This window comes from Sus scrofa, chromosome 5 (genome assembly GCF_000003025.6).
Source record: "Sus scrofa isolate TJ Tabasco breed Duroc chromosome 5, Sscrofa11.1, whole genome shotgun sequence".
Lineage (NCBI taxonomy): Eukaryota > Metazoa > Chordata > Mammalia > Artiodactyla > Suidae > Sus > Sus scrofa.
Window position 1 is genome coordinate 34,494,487 of NC_010447.5, and position 19,799 is coordinate 34,514,285.

General features: G+C 34.2%; 1 protein-coding gene across 1 annotated transcript in view; it reads left to right on the top strand.

Annotated features, from left to right (window-relative positions):
* The window catches only part of CNOT2 (CCR4-NOT transcription complex subunit 2), a gene marked incomplete at its 5' end in the record, with an annotated part of 78,058 nt that overhangs the window by 23,576 nt on the left and 34,683 nt on the right, over window positions 1–19,799 (top strand). Inside the window, 2 exon segments of the mRNA NM_001243417.1 lie at window positions 7,588–7,710; window positions 18,532–18,598. Of these exon segments, the coding sequence (NP_001230346.1) occupies window positions 7,588–7,710; window positions 18,532–18,598 (190 nt within the window).

Below are 19,799 nucleotides of genomic sequence, written 5' to 3' on the forward strand. Positions count from 1 at the left end.
GAATTTATTGGTTTTGTGGGCACATCTTAAGGTATGGCATACATGGTTTGGGGAATATTTTCTGAGCTTCAGATACCAAATTTCAGTAAATGGTCTTTGGATTATTCTCTCTCTTTGTATGCCCTCTCCATCTTTTTCTCAAATAGGAGGTATTCCATTCTTGGGAGGGTGAGACCTCTTACAAAATATTGCTGTGACCTCTGATAAGGGCTCTGTGCCAGAATATTAGGTATGCTCTGAAATAATGATTGTGGATACATTCACATAGACCCCTCGTTTTCTGCTGAATCACATTGCCAACCAGAGGTTCCTGTACATCTCCTTGTTAACTGCTTTTTCAGTATTCATTAAGGCTTTCATTGCTTATTTATCAGGCATTCTGCATTTGCTGAAAGCATGAAATGAATTGCTTTGATTTATTTCCATGATATCAGTTCAAGTTGATGAATTTAGAAATTATCACTTTAAAATTTATATCTTCACTTTTCTTAGATCCATCCTAAGCAGACTCTACATATAGTATTCGTGGTACCTTTATCATATTATGACTGTCAAGCCACAGTATTCTAGAACTAGTAGGATTTCAAGAGTAGTACATTTTTTCAATGAGGAAAAATAATTTGTTATTTTCCTAAAGACTTCCAGACATTAAATTCTTTGTTCTTTGAGAAGCTAGATTTTTTTTTCCAATGTAAGTGCCCTTTCCTTTATTTAATCCTATTTCATTTTTCAGTGTTTTCCAGGAATGAAATAAAATTAAGAACAGTTGTGAAGTAGAATTGGTAACTCAGAATCCTATTACCAAAAAATACCGCTAAAACAAAAGTTCTGGGGTTATAAATATTTCTAGTAGGTAGTATATAATATTTGCTATAGATGTATTCTAGTTCCATAGAATTAGGGCAATATCTCGGTGAAATTTAACCTATCAACTTTTCCCTCCAAAGGCCAATAATAAAGATAACAGATTATCTTCAGATATTATAGTTTCTCATGATTGGTTTCAGTTTTGATTTGACTACATCTTACAGATAAATGTTAATGGCAGTAGAATGTGATTTTTTTATTAATTTTCTGCCCACTTTATGGACAAGCAGAACTTGTGTGCTTATGATGTATGTGTGATAGTGTATGTGAAACTGGAAGGAAAAAGTAAGCAAGAGGTCAAATTCTGTACTCAGCAAAGTACAGAACTCTCCATTAGGGAAATGGGAGTAAAAGAACTGTCCCATTGTCCCCATCCCCACGTACACTTGGTGCTCTTTATCCTTTATAATAGAAGGGGAGGGCAAACTCTGTTGCTAAAGGTGAAAACTGTTGGCTGGCTATACAAAAGTCTTCATATTCATGTGAAAGAGTTGATTTTATGATGGGACACATGTGTCAACATGTTAACAGTAACACTGGCTACTTTAGAAACACAGTCCGCAAGAAAAAGTTACAGTTAGGGGTTTGTTCTTGTTTTAACCGAGTTGTAAAATGTATCCTACTTGTTCAGTACTAATTTCAATAGCTTATAATAAACATGTAGAAGTTTATAATCTTTCTAATTCCTTGAATGATTAGATTATATTCACTGTATTTTGAAAGTAAGTCAAATTATTAGTTCATTTGGAATAAGGAAACAGTAATTACTTTTTAATTGGTGTAATAGTGTTCTTTCCTATAAGCGTAATTTTATTCTAAAATTAATGTCACTTCCTCTAAAATAGATTGTGATCATTTTGGTAGAGGCTGACTGGCTTTTGTTTGACATACCTCTAGTCAGTTCATTCTCAGTCTTCTGCTAAAGAGATCTTTATGACATGTACAAATACTTGATATGGCTTATGATATGTTTACTGCAAAATAAGCCACCACCCTTCTTCTGCCCCTAACTTCATCTCCCATCTTGACTTTTACAGTTTAAGGAGAATATACACATTAAACTATTAGGTATATGTCTGAGAGTCAATGTAACTGTTATAATGGGGGGGGATAACTGTAGTTGATAGTCTAGGTCCATATCCCATCTCCATCACTTAACAGATTGGAACCTTGGAAACATCAGATTTATGACCTTGTGCAAGTTACCCAACTTCTTTTATTCTCAGTTTTCTCATCTAAAACTGAAGGCTAAATAAATAAATACATGAGGATTACATATGTAAATTATGTATCTGTTGCTAAGTAAATTATGAAGATTATATAAATACATTTTAAAGCATTTGGAATATATCGTCTGGCATATGTAAGTGGTCAGTAAAAGTTATTTCTCATTATTGTATTTATAGTTATAAATTACAGTTATATAAAGTATTTTTAGTGACTGTAAATCAGGATCCTGATTTAGTGTGAAAGTTTCAAAGAATGGGGGTGAAGAGCATTCTAAGTAGAGGTATCAGCATATGCAAAGTCTGGAGGTAGAAGAGAATTTATGTTTGAGTAACTATAGTTGTAGCATCAGTTTAGTGGTGGCAGGGGACCTGTGGGGAGAATTAAGGTCAGAGAGGCTTCATAGGGCCTTGTAAGCCTTATTATTGATTTGGGAAGCTATTCAGACATTTCAGTCAGTAGGGCCATGACAGATTTTTATTTTAAAAATTCACTTGGCTGATCAGGAGAGTAAATTTGAGGGGAAAGAGAATGGATTAACAAAGACTTGTTTGAAGGATATTAGAAATGCTTGAGTTTGGAAATGACAGGTATGGATTATCTCAAATATTTAATCTGATTTAATCTTGATTAGCTTGAGTTTTAATTGGTGAAGATGACAGGGGTTACAGATGGCATTTTCCAGAGATTATCATATACAGGAACATCTGTGAATAACCCAAATTAAACTGCAGCATAAGGTTTGTGTTGGGTTTTTAGATTAATGCTGCAAAATTATGTTAAGGTCATGATCTCAGGGATCTTGATTTGTATCCTTTAGGTAGGGAAAGTGAACAAGAGATAGAGTAGGAGTGTGACAGAGTCAAGGCAGTGGTTATGACTATGACACCATAATAAAATGTTAGTTGAGGGAAGTCTTCACCTAGATTTTTGTACCTGATTTTCCTGTCAATATCCTTGCCCTCTTAACCTGGCCTTGAAATTTAGTCCCCTTTTATTTACCACCTATCATTGCCTTTCCACATGTCCTCCTTGCTGTTTGTATTAAATGTTTGTGTGTTTCTTGGGCTTTCTCTCACTTCTGAGCACTTTAAATATGCTGTTTCTTATGCCATAGTTTGCTCACACACTTGTACTTTTTTTTAAAAATCAAGACTTTGTTCAGATACTGCTTATTTTATAATAAGATCTTTCAGTCTTTTTCCCTCAGATAAAGTTAGAAACTTCCTAATTTGTATTCCCAAAGCACCTATGCATATTTTCATACTGCATTTGTGATAGATGATAGGAAGAATGGCAAAAGAAAAAAAAGAAAAAGAAAACCGCTGTGAAGAAAGGATAGAGGAGTTTGTGGTGCAGTGAAAATGAATCTGACTAGGAACCATGAGGTTGCGGGTTCCATCCCTGGCCTCACTCAGTGGATTAAGGATCTGGTGTTGCCGTGAGCTGTGGTGTAAGTTGCAGACGCAGCTCGGATCTGATGTTGCTGTGGCTGCAATTGGATTAGACCCCTGGCCGGGGAACCTCCATATGCTGCAAGTGCACAGCCCTAAAAAAAAGGATAGAATGTGATGATGTGCAGAAGAAAAGAACTTGGAAAATCAGTTTTAAACATTACCGATTTAGTTTATACATTTTTCAGGTAGAAATGTCTAGCAGCACTTTTAAAATATGCTTTGGAACCTTAAGAATGAAGATAGATTTCAAAATCAGTCCACATTTGTTTGTTTTCAGGAAAAGGACCACTCATGGGGTATGTTTCTGTTCCCTGGAAGTAGGATTTCATGCTTGGGCCAGCATTTGCCACCATTAGAGACAATAAATGATTTTAGAGTAAGTTCATCTCCAGAGGCTTTGCTGAAGGCAGATTATGCAAGACTAAGTAGGGTCTGTCCTGCAGTGGATATGATCTGTCTTTCACCCCCTTTCCTTCCTCGCTTCCTCCATCTCTCCCTCCCATCTGTCTAAATTTTATTTTTGAGGGTTTTCTTGTAAAGTATCCTGGTGGTGTTTCTGTGACCATTTAAAAACTCTAGGCCTTACTTCTTATTCCTTCTGTTAGAAGGAATAATTACCATTCATCCCACCTGGATCAGGGCCCACTTTACCAGTCTTTAAAGTTGTTGGGTGAGATCTCAGGTTTGAGGTTTTATGAATTCTTCTGTGATTATTCTGATTTACTGTGTGTGGCTTTGAAATATTATATTTAAATGTTAAGAATGTTAAACCTTAGGAATTCATAGCTAGTCCAAATTAAGTAATAAATACATTTACTGGAAAAATCCAGCAATGGAGTGCTTCCATTCTGCGTCTCAGTTTAATTTCCCTCTCTCTACTACATTTTGAGGCCAACTCTTTTTCATGGGGGGTGGTATTTTTCAGACTGATAGAATTAGTGTAAACAATTACATTCATGCGTGCGTGCACACACACACACACACATATTTTCTGATTAGTTCTTATGGAATCAAAGCAAGGATAAAATGTTATAGTTAAATGTTTTAGATCTCGGTCCAAAAAAGGCTTAAGAAACATCAAGGATGAGAGTTGGGAGAGGTGGATCAGTTCACAAAATAGATGTAAATCCTTTATGTGTTTGTTTAGGAAAAAACCTGACAAATTGTATATACCAAATATTTGAACAAATTTTATATATAATGTAGAATGTAGTATAATTTTGGTTTTAAATTATTTTTAAAATTCTTTTTAACAAATTGACTGTAATATGAATGACATAACTGGTAATTTCAGTATATTCCAATATAGTGTTGACACTATATACCAAAATACACTCTTTGATAAAAAATTTTATTTCCAAGTTTCTTTAATTTCCTGTTTATTCTCTTCTGTGAAGTAATATGCATACCCTACCCTTTCATATCATCCATCCATCCTTATATTCTTTAGTGTCAACTCTCCTTCAGAATATATGCTTTAATTATTTCTCTGCCATTTCTACCAACACCACTATAGTCTAAACCACGATCATCTCTCATCAGACTGATTCCACTCTTGTCCGCTCTTCTGTCCATTCCTTACGGAGTAGCTTTTATATATACACCAAATTAGGTCACTCTTAAAATACCCCACATCCTCTCTTGAGTTCTCATTTCACACAGAATAAAATCCAAAGTCCCTCAGGCCTGCAAGGCCCAATGTGATCTGCCCCCACCAGTATCTCTGACTTAAGTTTCTACCATCCATTAAATTCATCCTGCTTGAGCCACACCACAGAGGACCTTGCTATTGCCTTTGTACTAAATATTCTTCCAGCAGACCTTTGCCTCATTGGTTCCTTTACTTCTCTGCTTGATTGTTATCTTTCTAGTCCCACCCTTGCTGATTATTCTAAAGTACTCTTCTCCTCCATTCTGGCATTCTGTATGGAATAAAGGACATGCCCTTTAAATTAAATAACACTAGCTTTTATTAAAAAAAAACTTATTATGTTGTCTTTTTTCTTTCTGATTTTTGTCATGGATCAGAAAATTCTTTTTTTCATACCTGCATCCATTCCTGGGAATGGGGCTTGCATTACTCTTACCTCTTTCTTGTCTTTTTTTCTTTCTTTTTTTTTTTTTTTTGGCTGAAGCCATGTAAACATAATTAGTACTTTCACTGATGTATAATTTCTGTGTTGAAGCGCACCACAAAAAATGAAATTCTGCATATTTGTGTTTTCTTTCCTTCCCTCTGGCACATACACAGTGAATCTAAGAAAATTTGGTATTGATGGAAGAGGAACATTTCTGTTTTCCTCTTTCTGAGGCATTTTACACATTTAGTTTTGTTTTCAAAATAGTCAACCCTCTGAGCACAATATTAGCAAGAAGTTTTTTATTCTGTACAATTAATTTCAATTTTAGAATTATAAAAGTCTAATTGGTTTTGATGATAAATGTTATATCAAAATTGTCAAAAATTGAGTTCACTTTGTACGCATTTGAGTTAATTTAAAACTTGATAAGAAATATTCTGGTACTCTCCTGAAATTTTACTGAATTCTGCAAGTTTCATGCCATTTTCCTGTGTTTATCCTATTTTAGAATTAGAATTCAGTAGTAATGGACCTTTAAAGAGAATTAAACATGTCTTTAACTCTTACAAAATAAACTTTTAAAATTTCCTATGTACAGAGTCTTGATTTACAGAGTATAAAGTGCTTTTTTCACTGCTACTTTTCTGAAATAAAACTAGCACTTGTTTTTCCTTTTAGGTACTGGTTAGGTGGATAGGCATGTGGGATCCTAGTCCCTGAAGTAGTTATTAAATAGCATGCATTCCTTTAACAAACTTGCACATTTAATTAGGCTTTTAAAGTCTTCCACGTATCAGTTCACCATGTCTGCAGATACACAGTAGTAACTACAGTATTTCATTTTAAAATGAGAAGTAAAGGAAATTGTTCATTCTTACTTATAATAGAAGAAAATAAACTTAACTCATAATGAGTGTACCAGAGAGATATCAAATTTGATGAGTTTTTCCCCCCTAGATTTTTTTGTAAAAAAAAATGTAGTTACCATGTATTAAAGTTTTTACAGATCTCTCCTATCATGGCATTTCAATTTACTTTGAACCACAGAGTTCTATTATGGATAAGACAACGTTGACCTTAAATAACCTGTCATTTGATAATTTTGGAAGCTTTATAGAGGTCACCTTAAGGGCAAAAAAGAAAACAAAAATTAGCACAAATTTAGTAATTATCTTGATGTGGGCTCAAAATTACTAGTGTTGGATGTGGTGAAGAGTTAAAAAGCAAGAGTAAGCATGTTATGTAGTAGAGATCCTAAATTTACCCCAAGACGATTGAATGAAAAAATTATCCTATTGTTACTTGAGTGAGAGCTTGTAGCTTGAGATGAAATTTCCAAAATGTCATTATACATGGACTCAAGAAGTGCTATAAGAGTTCCTTTGTGGCACAGCAGGTTAAGGATCCAGCGATGTCACTGCAGTGGCTCCAGCTGCTGCTGTGGTATAGGTTCAATCCCTGGTCTGGGAACTTTCTCAGACCCTGGGTACGGCAGAAAAAAAAAAAAAAAAAATGCTACATAGTTCAACAAACTTAGACTGTAAATGAAGATGCTATTCTCTAAAAAACAGATAATTTTAAAAATAGATGTAGTGATGACAAAGACACCAATGTTGAAGATGCATGTGAAGATTTCGAATAATTAATTTTTAAAAAATCTTTGGGAAATTATACTGGGTTGCCATTTTTTGAGAATAAGTGATTTTTTTTTTCTTTAAAAGTAATTAGAATCATTACATAAAACAGGCTTTTAAGTTTCTCCTCTTACTTCCAGGGCCTAAAAGTAAAATTTAATACTGCATTGTCATGACTTTGTCACGTGTCCAGTTAATCCTTAGTTGATCTGTTTCTTAGCAGTGTTCCCTTCATTTTATATTTTCCACATAGGAGTAAGGTAAAGCTTGACATTTCCCAAAATACTATTCTTGATAAAAGTAAAAAATTTTTTTGTTTAGGTGACAAACAGCATGTTTGGTGCTTCAAGAAAGAAGTTTGTAGAGGGGGTCGACAGTGACTACCATGACGAAAACATGTACTACAGCCAGTCTTCTATGTTTCCACATCGGTCAGAAAAAGATGTAAGTTAATCAGTTAAGTTGTGTTTACTCATTGGTGTGTGTCTGTCTCTTTCTGATAACTGAAAAACAGTATATGATCTGCAGAGTACTGTCTTTGGTTGAGTGAGACTTGGGTTTTAGGCACAGTGCTAGGCCCTGGGGATATGAAGATGATGAGCTTTCATACTTTCTGTAGGGAGACAAAATGTCCTATGATTCTGAAGTTGGGATATGGTAATGTTTTGGTAGGAAGTACTCAACAGACATGGGGTAAACATGGTATTACTTCTAGATTATCTTTTTTTTTTAATTTATGAAGTAACTTGTTTTTATATTTAAACAACACGTAAAGAGCAGAAAGCCGTCGTGGCTCAGTGGTTAACGAATCCGACTAGAAACCATGATGTTGCGGGTTCTATCCCTGGCTTTGCTCCTTGGGTTAAAGATCCGGCATTGCCATGAGCTGTGGTGTAGGTCGCAGACGCGGCTCGGATCCCGCGTTGTTGTGGCTCTAGCATAGGCTGGCAGCTACAGCTCCGATTTGACCCCTAGCCTGGGAACCTCCATATGCCGCAGGAGTGGCCCAAGAAATGGCAAAAAGACCAAAAAAAAAAAAAAAAAAAAAAAAGCAGAAAGCCAGTTTCCGTAGATTTAAAGATAAAATGGCATGCTCTGTATCTTTAAATATATCTGTAAATGAAACTTTTCCTTTGCTTTGTAATATTCTGGTTATAATCCTAGACCTCAGATAGGAAGACCATCTCTCCTGTTAGCTATAGGGATGCTATAGTAGAAAAATTTTGAATAACTGTATTCAAAACATAGAGGATGACATATTATAGAAGTATGAATTAACTGCTTTGGAAGACTAGTAGTTTAATAATCTTGTTTGGAATGAAAGGATTTAGAACACAGCCAAGTTGTAATGAGCAAAGTGATAAAATATTTAAAAATAAATTCCATTGTTATTTTCAGATTCTGGTAAGCTACTTTAATGCACTATATTCTGTAGTTAAACCAGTTGCATTCTTGTACTTTGTATCTGCCCAATTTTTTTCCCCTTTCAAACTTTTATAAACTTGCTATTCCTAATTTCCCTATCTATAGAAACAATCTACTCTAGATATTAACCTAATGAGAGTCTTACTGATGTTTAAAACCCATAAAATTCTGAGATTATTTATCAAAAGTCCTCATTTTGCATTAAAGTCGATCATTAGTTAATCATTTCCTATGTCTTAGAATTTTACAAATAGGTTTAAGTTAGAATTTTAGTGGGAGTTTTTCTGTTTTGGTGTTATTCTTTAAAACAAACCATCAAGCGCATTATTAGGACTCTTCAAATTTTGTGTTTGGTGGCTTTCTTCATAAATAGTGTGCAATTGAATAATGCACAGAATAATATCATCTAATTAGTTTTCTGTTGTCTTAACTGCCTTTCCAGCTGTCTGATGCAAATTGTAATTGAGTTATTTTTTACATAAATTTCTAAGTTTAAATTTTTATGTTATAGTTAAAAAGTTGGGGATGTCTTTCTGGTAGCATTACTGCAGAAACTAATCTGCACGTATGTTACTATGATTATGTAGTGAAAGTATATTGTATAGTGCAAGTTAGATGGGAAGATGATAGTGAAATATTACTTATTGATGAGAAGCATTCATTCTGATTAGGAATATATAAAGTTTTCAAACTGAAATTTTTATTAAAGTGCATGCAGAGAATGAGTGATAGAGATGTCTATCTTCTAGAGAGAAGTACTATATATCAGAATTTTTTAGTCAGAATTCTTACACTCATATAATTTGTTGGTTACCATTCCAGTTTAGTTGTTTTTCACGGAAATAGCAAAATGATTTGCTTCATTAAATTTTTTTGTTTTTCTTCCATAATTAACTAAGAAGGTCATAAGACACAGGGATTAAGAATTTGGGCTTTAAAACAGTAAAGATGCAGTTTTATATGCAGGCTTTGCCTATTAGCAAGAACTTCTCCAAGCCTCAGTTTTCTTATCTGAAAATGGAAACAATATAGTAGCTACTTATAAATTTCTGCTGTTGCTGATACTTTTTTCATTACAAAATGATATAGTGGTATTATACAAATTTTAGAAAACATGCATAGGGTGGGGAGAGGACAAATTTCCTGTGATTTTGCCAATTGAAAATAATTTCCTGCTAAAATTTTTATTTTATATTTCACATATTTTAAGGATATGTTTTTACTTAAATCTCTGGATTTATTGACATTAGTTAAATCTCTGGGACATATTTCACTATAAAGTTTGTAACCATTTTTACTCTCATCAGCACTCTTTGTGCCCTGGAAATATCAGTTATTAACTTTAAGTTTTTGTCAGTAGACAAAAAGAACTTGTTTTAATGTACATTAAAACCCTACTAAATTTACGCACAAACGCACACACATGATGATTTGTCTTTTTTGTGTAGTTATTAGCCATTTTTATTTCTTCTTTTGTGGACTACTTGTTTTTGTGCCATTTTCTATTTCTCTTGAGATAAGTCTTGTTTATTTAATAGTGTTTTCCATGTATTAAGATTAATAACCTCTTATCATTTGTTACAAATATTTTTTTCAGTATTTTGTTTTCAGGTTGGTTTATTTTAAAATATAAAATATTTATCATTTTTACTGAATTTGACAGGTTTTTTGTTTGTGCTTTCTGTTTTTGAGATTATACCTAGGATGACTTTTCTGACCTTTTTTATAGCACTTTTGTTCTTAATTCTTCACGTATAACTTATGTTCAGTAGAAATGTGTTTTGGTTTAAGATGTGAATTTTATGGTGCCAGATTACCCTCCTCATTTCCTTCCCACTCCCTGCCCCATGAGGTTATCTGGTATCTAGTTGTCCCAACACTTTTTTTTAATAGTTTAGATCATAGGTTAGAAGACTTTTCCATGAAGTAAATATTTTAGGCTAAGAGGCTAAATACTATGTAGGTATATAACCATATAAAATGTGGAAAACCATTCTTAGTTTATACATCCTACAAATGTAAGCAGTGCGTTGGAGTTGGCCTGCGTTCAGTAAATTGCCCACCCTTGAGGCTATTTGTTTATGGCTAATTGGAATTCTCCCTTAATATATACTAATATCTGATGTATTTGGCTTGTTTCTAAGCTCTTGTTCTGTTTATCATACTGAATTCTGTGAGAGAATTACAACATAGTTGAATTGCTGTAGCTTCGTAGGCAATTTTCACAGCTTAGGTAAGATCTAACATTGTTTTAGGTTGTTACGCATTTATACTTATGTTTACTTTCAGAAGAGTATGTTTCTCTTTTCATGCGTTTTTTTTTTTTTTTAAAGGCCACACCTGCAGCATTTGGAAGTTCCCAGGCCAGGGATTCAGTCATCAGAGCCACAGCTGTGACCATGCTAGATCCTCTTAACCCACTGTGCCGGGCCAGGGAATCGAACTTGTGCCTCCACAGCAACCCAAGCTGCTGCAGTTGGATTCTTAACCCACTGCACTGTAGCGGAATTCCTATTTGCTTGTTTTTGACTATAATTATTTTCTCTTTTGAGTCCTTAAAGAAAATGAAAGCCGTTCATATAGGACATAATAGGCAACTCTTTGGGGGTAATATAATCTAAACAACCTAGAGTTTTCTTTAAGAATATACCTGTATTTGAATTGCTAACTTATTTTCTAGTCTTAGGAGTTCGTTGCGCTCATTTGATGTTCTTAAGCATGATCATTTTAGAAGCACAAACTAATAGTGTTTAGCACTATTCTTTAAAAAACAAAAAACTCTTAAAACTGATTAGAGTGGGTTACTTCCTTGTTTTGACAGATCACAAACGTTTTGAACTCATACCTAGCTTTCGTACTTAGTTAGCCTACAGCAATTACGGAAGTAGGATTTCTCTCAGGCCAGTTAATAATCAGTATTTTATTAAAATCTAGTATAAAATGACACCTTATCACCATTGTTGTCATCCTCATAATTAGTATTTAACTACATACTGTGGTCATGCTGGTTGGCTCTCTAGCTCATTTGAATTTGTTTCCTTCTCAGGAGTTTTCTTTTTCAGATCTTTGTGTGGTTTTTCTCTCACTTCATCCAGGTATCTGCCAAAATATCTTACCTGAGAAGCCTTCTCTCTGATCACTCTTCTCCTAAGTAGCCTTGTATATATTATCAGTACTCCCACAACAACTATATCCCTCTAAATTCTTCGATGCATTTAAACAATCATATCACCTATCTCTACTTGAAGTACATATTTATCAATTATTTATTTTCCTGTCTACTCTACTAGAATTTAAGCATAACAAAGGCAAGGACCTTACCTCTAATTTACTGCTTTGTTCCTAAAACCTAAAATGATGTGTAGGAGATAATAAGCTCTCTCACTGAGTCTTTGTTAGAGAAAGAGAGGGAAAGGAGTTGATATTGAAACTAAAAAAATTGATGTTATTTGCAGATGATGTGATTATTTACCTAAAAAACCTAAAAATAACCTTTAAATCTTTTCATAGAAAATTTCAGTCTTTGTAAGTATGTCAAAATTTTGTATGTCAGCAATAACCTAATAGAGTTAAATGTAGATAAATCAGACTACTTTTACAAAATTGGAAGTAACAAAATTGGAAGTAACAAAATTGGAAGTAAAGGTCAAGTTATTTCAAGGGAATATTCTGAAATCTCTTAAATTCATTTCACATTCATATAATCTTCGAACTCAGTATTTTAAAGATAAAAGCCTATTTATAAAAGGAAGTTAAAGTGATGTATTTAAAAGATGTAACAAATTTTGATATATCTGTAAAAATAATTATCCAAATTATAAAAGTGTCTTACCCAGTAATAACATTCATAGTCAGAAAATACCATTTTATTCCCATCATACAAGCAAGGAGGGATTTTTTTTTTTTCCCCTCCAGTGGAAGAGTAGCCAGTGTCTGTAAGGGAGCATTGAAGTAACTGCTTTGGAAATGTAATTAATATAAACTTTGAAGAAAACAGTTTAGCAGTTCATGTTAGGAGCCTCAAATATGCGTTTTTATAAATTGGTGTTTCTGTTCTTACCTAAAATTTACTTAGTAAGAATTTGAATGCTGAATGTTCGATAGGAATTAATTACATTGACTATTTCAGCATATATTAGATTATTTTTGAAAACTTAATTCTTTAATCAGAATTATTTGAAATACCTGGTAAATAAATGCATATTTGTTTTTGGTTTCTGATTCATAAGCTACCAGGTCCTGTGACTTTTTGTCTTTTGTTTTCCTGCTTGCTTCCTCCTTTGTCCCATTCTTTTTTTTTGTCTTTTTTTTTTTTAGCTATTTCTTGGGCCGCTCCCGCGGCATATGAAGGTTCCCAGGCTAGGGGTCTAATCGGAACTGTAGCTGCCGGCCTACGCCAGAACCACAGCAACTCGGGATCCGAGCCGCATCTGCAATCTACACCACAGCTCACCGGATCGTTAACCCACTGAGCAAGGGCAGGGACCGATACCACAACCTCATGGTTTCTAGTCGGATTCGTTAACCACTGCGCCACGACAGGAACTCCCCTCCCTTGTCCCTTTCTTCTTTTGGTTTTTTTAATATATTGTCTTCTCATGGTCTTTCTTTTTGTGACTGCTGAATTTCATTCTTAGGTTAGTGGTTTCTTATTTTTTTATCCATACTGTGTTAAATTTTAAAATGTTTTTCAGATTCTATCTATATTTAAAAACTTCCCCTTTGTTTTTTTTTCTGTTTGCAGATATGATAGAGTCATATTTCTTTGCTGTTTTTGTCTTAGAATAAATAATAGAGTGCTAGGAGTTATATTGTTACCATACCTTTCAGTATATTGTTCAGTGAATTTTTCTAATTTTTTTTTTTTTTTTTTTTTTTGTCTTTTTGTTGTTGTTGCTATTTCTTGGGCTGCACCTGCGGCATATGGAGGTTCCCAGGCCAGGGGTCTAATCGGAGCTGTAGCCACCGGCCTACGCCAGAGCCACAGCAACGCGGGATCCGAGCCGCATCTGCAACCTACACCACAGCTCACGGCAACGCCGGATCATTAACCCACTGAGCAAGGGCAGGGACCGAACCCGCAACCTCATGGTTCCTAGTCGGATTCGTTAACCACTGCGCCACGACGGGAACTCCTGTTCAGTGAATTTTTAAGGAACACTTAAAAACGTCTTTCTTTCCTTTTTTTTTTTTTTTGGTAATTTTTTTTAAGGGCCACACCCACGACCTATGGAGGTTCCCAGGCTAAGGGTCTAATCAGAGCTGTAGCTGCAGGCTTACGCTGGAGCCACAGCAATGCCAGATCCAAGCCACAGCTGCAACCTACACCACAGCTCATGGCAACTCCAGATCCTTAACCCACTGAGTGAGGCCAGGGATTGAACCCACAACCTCATGCTTCTGAGTCGGATTCGTTTCCACTGTGCCATGATGGGAACTCCCTTATTTCATTTTAAATTGCTTTTGTGGTCAGAGAGTTTTAACAGAACTGTGTTGTATTTTGAAGTCATTTGTTACATAGAAAATTATTACTTTTTTTTTTTTTTTTTTTTTTTTTGGTCTTTTTTTAAGGGCTACACCCGTGGCATATGGAGGGAGGCTAGGAGTCTAATTGGAGATGTAGCCGCTGGCCTATGCCACAGCCACAGCAACACCAGATCTGAACCACATCTGTGACCTACACCACAGCTCATGGCAATGCCGGATCCTTAACCCACTGAGGGAGGCTAGGGATCAAACCCACAACCTCATGTTCCTAGTCGAATTCGTTTCCGCTGCACCACGACGGGAACTCCTAGAAAATTATTTCTTGACAAAACTAATTTTAATATTTCTTAAAACAGGTTTTGTGTTTGAAGGTACATTTATTGGAGGGAATAATGGTGAGGTGATCACTACTGAGAAGCATAAGAGGAATAGAATAATTAATATTTCTATGCTATTACGGATTGGTAGAAGGACCCACATTTGCCTGTAACTGAGTTTTCCTGTATACATTTTGTAAAAACAAAATAATTTTAGACATTATTTTGGTAGTGGATTTCAGAATTATATCTAGTAACAGTGGAAATAATTTTAAAAATGCAAGTTTCTAATTTGTTGATTCCCTCGACATTCAGAATATTAAGCAAAAGGATAAAGGAGCTCTTTGTTGAGTCGTAAATAACTTGAATTACCATCCTATTCTTCAGTTGCTTCTTGGTTTTTTTTGTTGCTTGACTGAAGTGTGTATTACAGACTGAGAAACAAGGAAGAATATTGTGATAGTTTTAGACTGGTAATACAGTAACCTACTTAATTGGTTTCATCATTCTACTGATGGTGTAACATTTAATTTTTTTCTGCTATTTTCCCCTTCTAAGAACTGAAGTTCTGCTCCTTATTTTACCTAGAATTCATGTTGATAAACTTAGTTTTTTAGGCAAAAATGCATATAAAATTAGGGTACTATTCAATAAATTCCCCAAAGGCTGCCCCTCAGATTGCTGTTAATGAAAGTCCTGCATTGGGAGGAAGATTAGATTACTATCAGCTGCTGCTACCATTTATTAGGCACTTAATATGTACGAATCTTATCTCATTTAATCTTCACTTCAGCTCTGTGAGGTAGGTAGTATTATTTCCACCTTACAGGAAGGAAACAGAGGCTCAGCTCTCCCATTGGTAAGTGGCAGAATCAGGATTCAAACCTAGATTTTTTTCTGACTCCAAGTAGGGCTTTTTCCATTTATGCTATGTGCCCTGTGTCTCTTGATCTAAAGTTAAGAAATTTACCTTTATGTAATTAACTTTCAGCATTTAAAAATACAAATTTTCTGTTGTGTTATTGCTGTGCCAGGGTACATTTCTTGTTCATTTTCTTTGCCATCATAAATAGCATTTCTACACCATACTCCATTGTATGTTAAATCCATTTTTAGCACTAATACATTTCATGAGGCATGCTTTCAGAGTTTAAAAATGCATACCACTGGGATTGATTTTATAAGAACTTATATATTTGAATTTTTGACACTTACGAGGCTGTCATTTTAACCTCTGTATAGCTAATCAGTGCTTATTTTGCTGGGATGGTTTGAAGGTTATAAAATATTAAAAACTGCCTTCCTATTCTTGTAAAGCATTGTTATGAACCTTCTTCATGTGCTCACACATAGAGAAAATGATAATATATAATATGATACACAGGTGAATGGGTCACCCTACTGCTCTTCATCTCAACTATTTGTCCCAGGGAGCCATTCCCCCTTTACCTTTGTCCTGTATCTCCCTCTCTACTTAATCTCCCAGAGCTGAGAGGGGTGATATGTTGGCATACCTGTAACTCAGTTGTGAATGTGTAGCCTTTGTGAGAAAGTGGACTAAAACGTCTGTTCTTGGGAGTTACATATTCCAAAAAGATATACATTTCTGGGAAAAGTAAAATTTTTAGTGGTCTATTCTCAAATGTTTCCATTATGGATCATTCTAAGTCAGCGTCTTATGTTTCAAACCCTTAGAAACAATACTCTTACTCTGATTTATAGCTTATAATGATAACAGAAAATCATGATTGTTAAGCCACTTTTTATGTAAACATTTTACCTTGTCACCAACTAAAGCATCATTATATGCTATACATTTTCTTTGACCATGTTCTAGCAATTTGGAAATGAACTTTTAATGTGCTTAAAATATTTGTAATTATGTGGTAGTGGTTAACGACAGTTGTACCTAATAGAAGAACTTGCTTAGGCAAAAAATGCATATTCTTTCACTTTAACTGTTTAGATTGTGTACCCTCTGGATTTCAGAAGAAATATTTATAAGATTTGATGCATTTTTAGAAAATTTGTTACTGTATTTAAATACTGCTGTTTTTAGAGTAGTATGTAACTCAACCCTACCTCAGAAGAGTCTGGTGTATATCATTAGTTTTAAAACTACTGTTTTATAAATTTTTCTGTGAATTTCAGAATAAGAATTTTGACATGAAATAGCACAAAATATGTATTGTTTTTTAAAAAAAGAAAACCTCTACTGTTTAAGTATTTCTCCTCCTGGTTTTCCTAATGTGGTCAGTGTCAGCAGAATTCTTCACTAGAAACCAGAGTGGTCTTAATAGTTAGCTGTCTGGTGATCCTCCACCTTTCTCCTTTCCCCTATACCTCAACCATGTCAATAGGACTGCTTTGTAGTCCCACTATTACTGTTCTAGCTTAGTATCTTAACCATTTCCATCCATTTTTGCTCTTGGAATTATCTTAATAACGCATAGTTTGATCATGTCACTTCCTGGCTTAAAATTATTTTTTTTTCTTTATTGCCACAATTAGTGACCATTTTTGTATAACATTTGAGAAGACCTTCTACATCTGCCCCCTCCCCCTTCATAGTCTTTTATTTCCTAAAAGGCATAGGGTGGGCCTTATTGCCTTTCCCTAATTATCCTATTGTTCAGTCACTAATGTTTCTTAATTTATATTCTAATCATGTCACTAACTTTTATCATACTCTCTCCACTGCACAGTCTCAGCCTGGAAGTCACCATCTGTATCCATGTCAGATGTTACCACTCTATGAAGTATTTCTGTTACCTCACCCTTGTTTAGAATTACCTTCCTCTGGTGATACGTTATACTTCCTTGAGAGCACTCATCACACTGTGGCTTGGAATATAATTAGTTGTATAATTCATTCTGTTCTTTCACTAGATGATAATCTAATATAATGCAGGTGTTTCGATAGTTGCTTAATATAAGACAGTATACAAACATGCATTTACACATACATGTTTTCATTTCCCCAGTTTAAGTATCTAGTTTGTATATAGCACTGCCGTATGTAGTGCTTGTCTCTATGAGGAATTTAAAAATGAATATGTGTGGAGTTCCTATTGTAGCTCAGCAGTAATGAACTCTGCTAGTATCCATGAGGATGCAGGTTTGATCCCTGCCCTTGCTCAGTGGGTTAAGTATTTGGTGTTGCCACGAGCTGTGGTGTAGGTCACAGACACAGCTCGGATCCTGTGTTGCTGTGGCTGTGGTGTAGGCTGGCAGCTGTAGCTCCAATCTGACTCCTCGCCTGGGATCTTCCATATGCTGCATGTGCAGCCCTAAAAAGCAAAAAAAAAAAAAAAAAGAATATCGCATGTTCCATGAATATAACATGCCTTCAAAGAACTTTTATTCTGGGGGGGGGAAAGACAATGTAATACATCGACAGTCATTGTACACAAGTGCCATGAATGTACATGCAGTGTCCATTATATTGCATGTCTATACATTTTTTTAATAAGTATTTTTGGCTTGTCCTTTGGTATTGTGTCATCTCTCCATTTATTATATGGTTGTGTGTTTGTTAGATTTTTCTACCCATTTGATACACATGAATTATTTCTATATAAAAATCAGGAACTAGTGCAAAATACAAAACTTCTGTTTAGGTAATTTTATTTTGCTCTTTAAACTGAATTTTTGATGTAGTTAATATATTAATCAAGTAATTTTAATTATAAATTTATAGAGGCTGTCTTTTTGAGGTACTGTCTTCATGTATTTGTTAGCCTAGTTTGCCTTTTTTTTTTTAAAATAGTGATGCTCTCATAGTTTTGTTTAGAGTAACTTGGGGAAAAAAAAGTTTGTAGTGATCAAAAATTAATTTTATTTGCACAGTTTGATATCCAGTTGCAATATGCTCTTAGGTAACATAGAATTTATTATACAATATTTGTTTTATGTTTTTCTAAAGATTGAGAAGTGGATTTGACTCACATATGATAATGTCATACAAATTTATAAAGTGTAAATGCAATGCTCTGTGTACTTTCTTTATGCTCTAATATAATTAATTTGTTTCTAGATGCTGGCATCACCATCTACATCAGGTCAGCTGTCTCAGTTTGGGGCAAGTTTATACGGGCAACAAAGTAAGAATTTTGTATTTATTCTGGGATACTTTATTTAAAGAAAACAATAACTTCCAATAAAGAATAATGCTGCCCTTGTGAGTTTATTCTAGAGTTTAAAAGGAAAGATAGTTAATTTTCAGTTTTCCTCATTTCACTTACATAGCAAAACCTCATTATATCAGACCTTTCAAATTCAAAATTATTTGGCTGTAGGGTAGGTTGAAATTTATTTCTGCATCTTTTGTATCTTCATATGCAGTATTTTTGAAGATTTGCTAAACAAATTAAAAATAGATATCCTCCATGTTTTCAATTAGAGGAAATAAAAGGTTTTGTTTGGTCAGTTAAATAGGTCATTTTGTTTGTGTTTTTTTGGCCTTTTTATTAATATAAGCCCATTACCTAGTAGTTTGTGAAATATTCTCTTTGTTTAGCAAATACTTCTTTGACTTTAGCTCAGTCTGGGTATAGAACCTATTTTTGATTCACAGTTCAATGCTTTTTCCATATATAAGATTTTATTTCTTTTTATGTATTGTAATACTTCTATAGCGCTTAGCACAGTGCCTGGCGCATAGTAAGCGCTCAATAAATGTTAACTATTATTATGTCATAAAATTTTTATAGAACTAAATTATAAAGCCTTCCTGTGTTCTTCAAATTAATTTTCCAAACTGTCTTATATTAATATATAAGATTTGTCACCTCTGTTAATGTCAGAGACTGCTAATCTCATATATCTCTAGTGGGATTGGAATGTTAAAAGGGATGCAAGTTCCTGTCAAAGGTTACAGAATAATAGAGTAACTGAAGGAGACAATCTGGTGGCCAAGTAATTTATCAGCTTCAAATAAAAATCACTTGATTTGGAATTCTTTCCCAATATAATAAAAGGCAAAATTTTGATGGGTATCAGAATAGTTTGTCATACCACTTTACCCTTTGATTTTGTTTTGAAGTTTAATAGAGGGAAAAAACTTAATTTTGTTAGATAAATATAGTTTCCATCTATTTTTTTCTCTCTCAATCTTTTGTAGCCTTTTGCTGTGAAACAGTTTTGTTAATGCAGAATTAGTACATAAAATTATTGCTTATAGATGTTAACAGTTTTCCTCTAGTTAAGTAGAAAACGTATTTCTAAAACTTAATTACACAAAAAAGTGTTGCTTATTTATCCACAAGTGTTCATTCCAGTTATTGAGGGAATATTAGCTAGCAG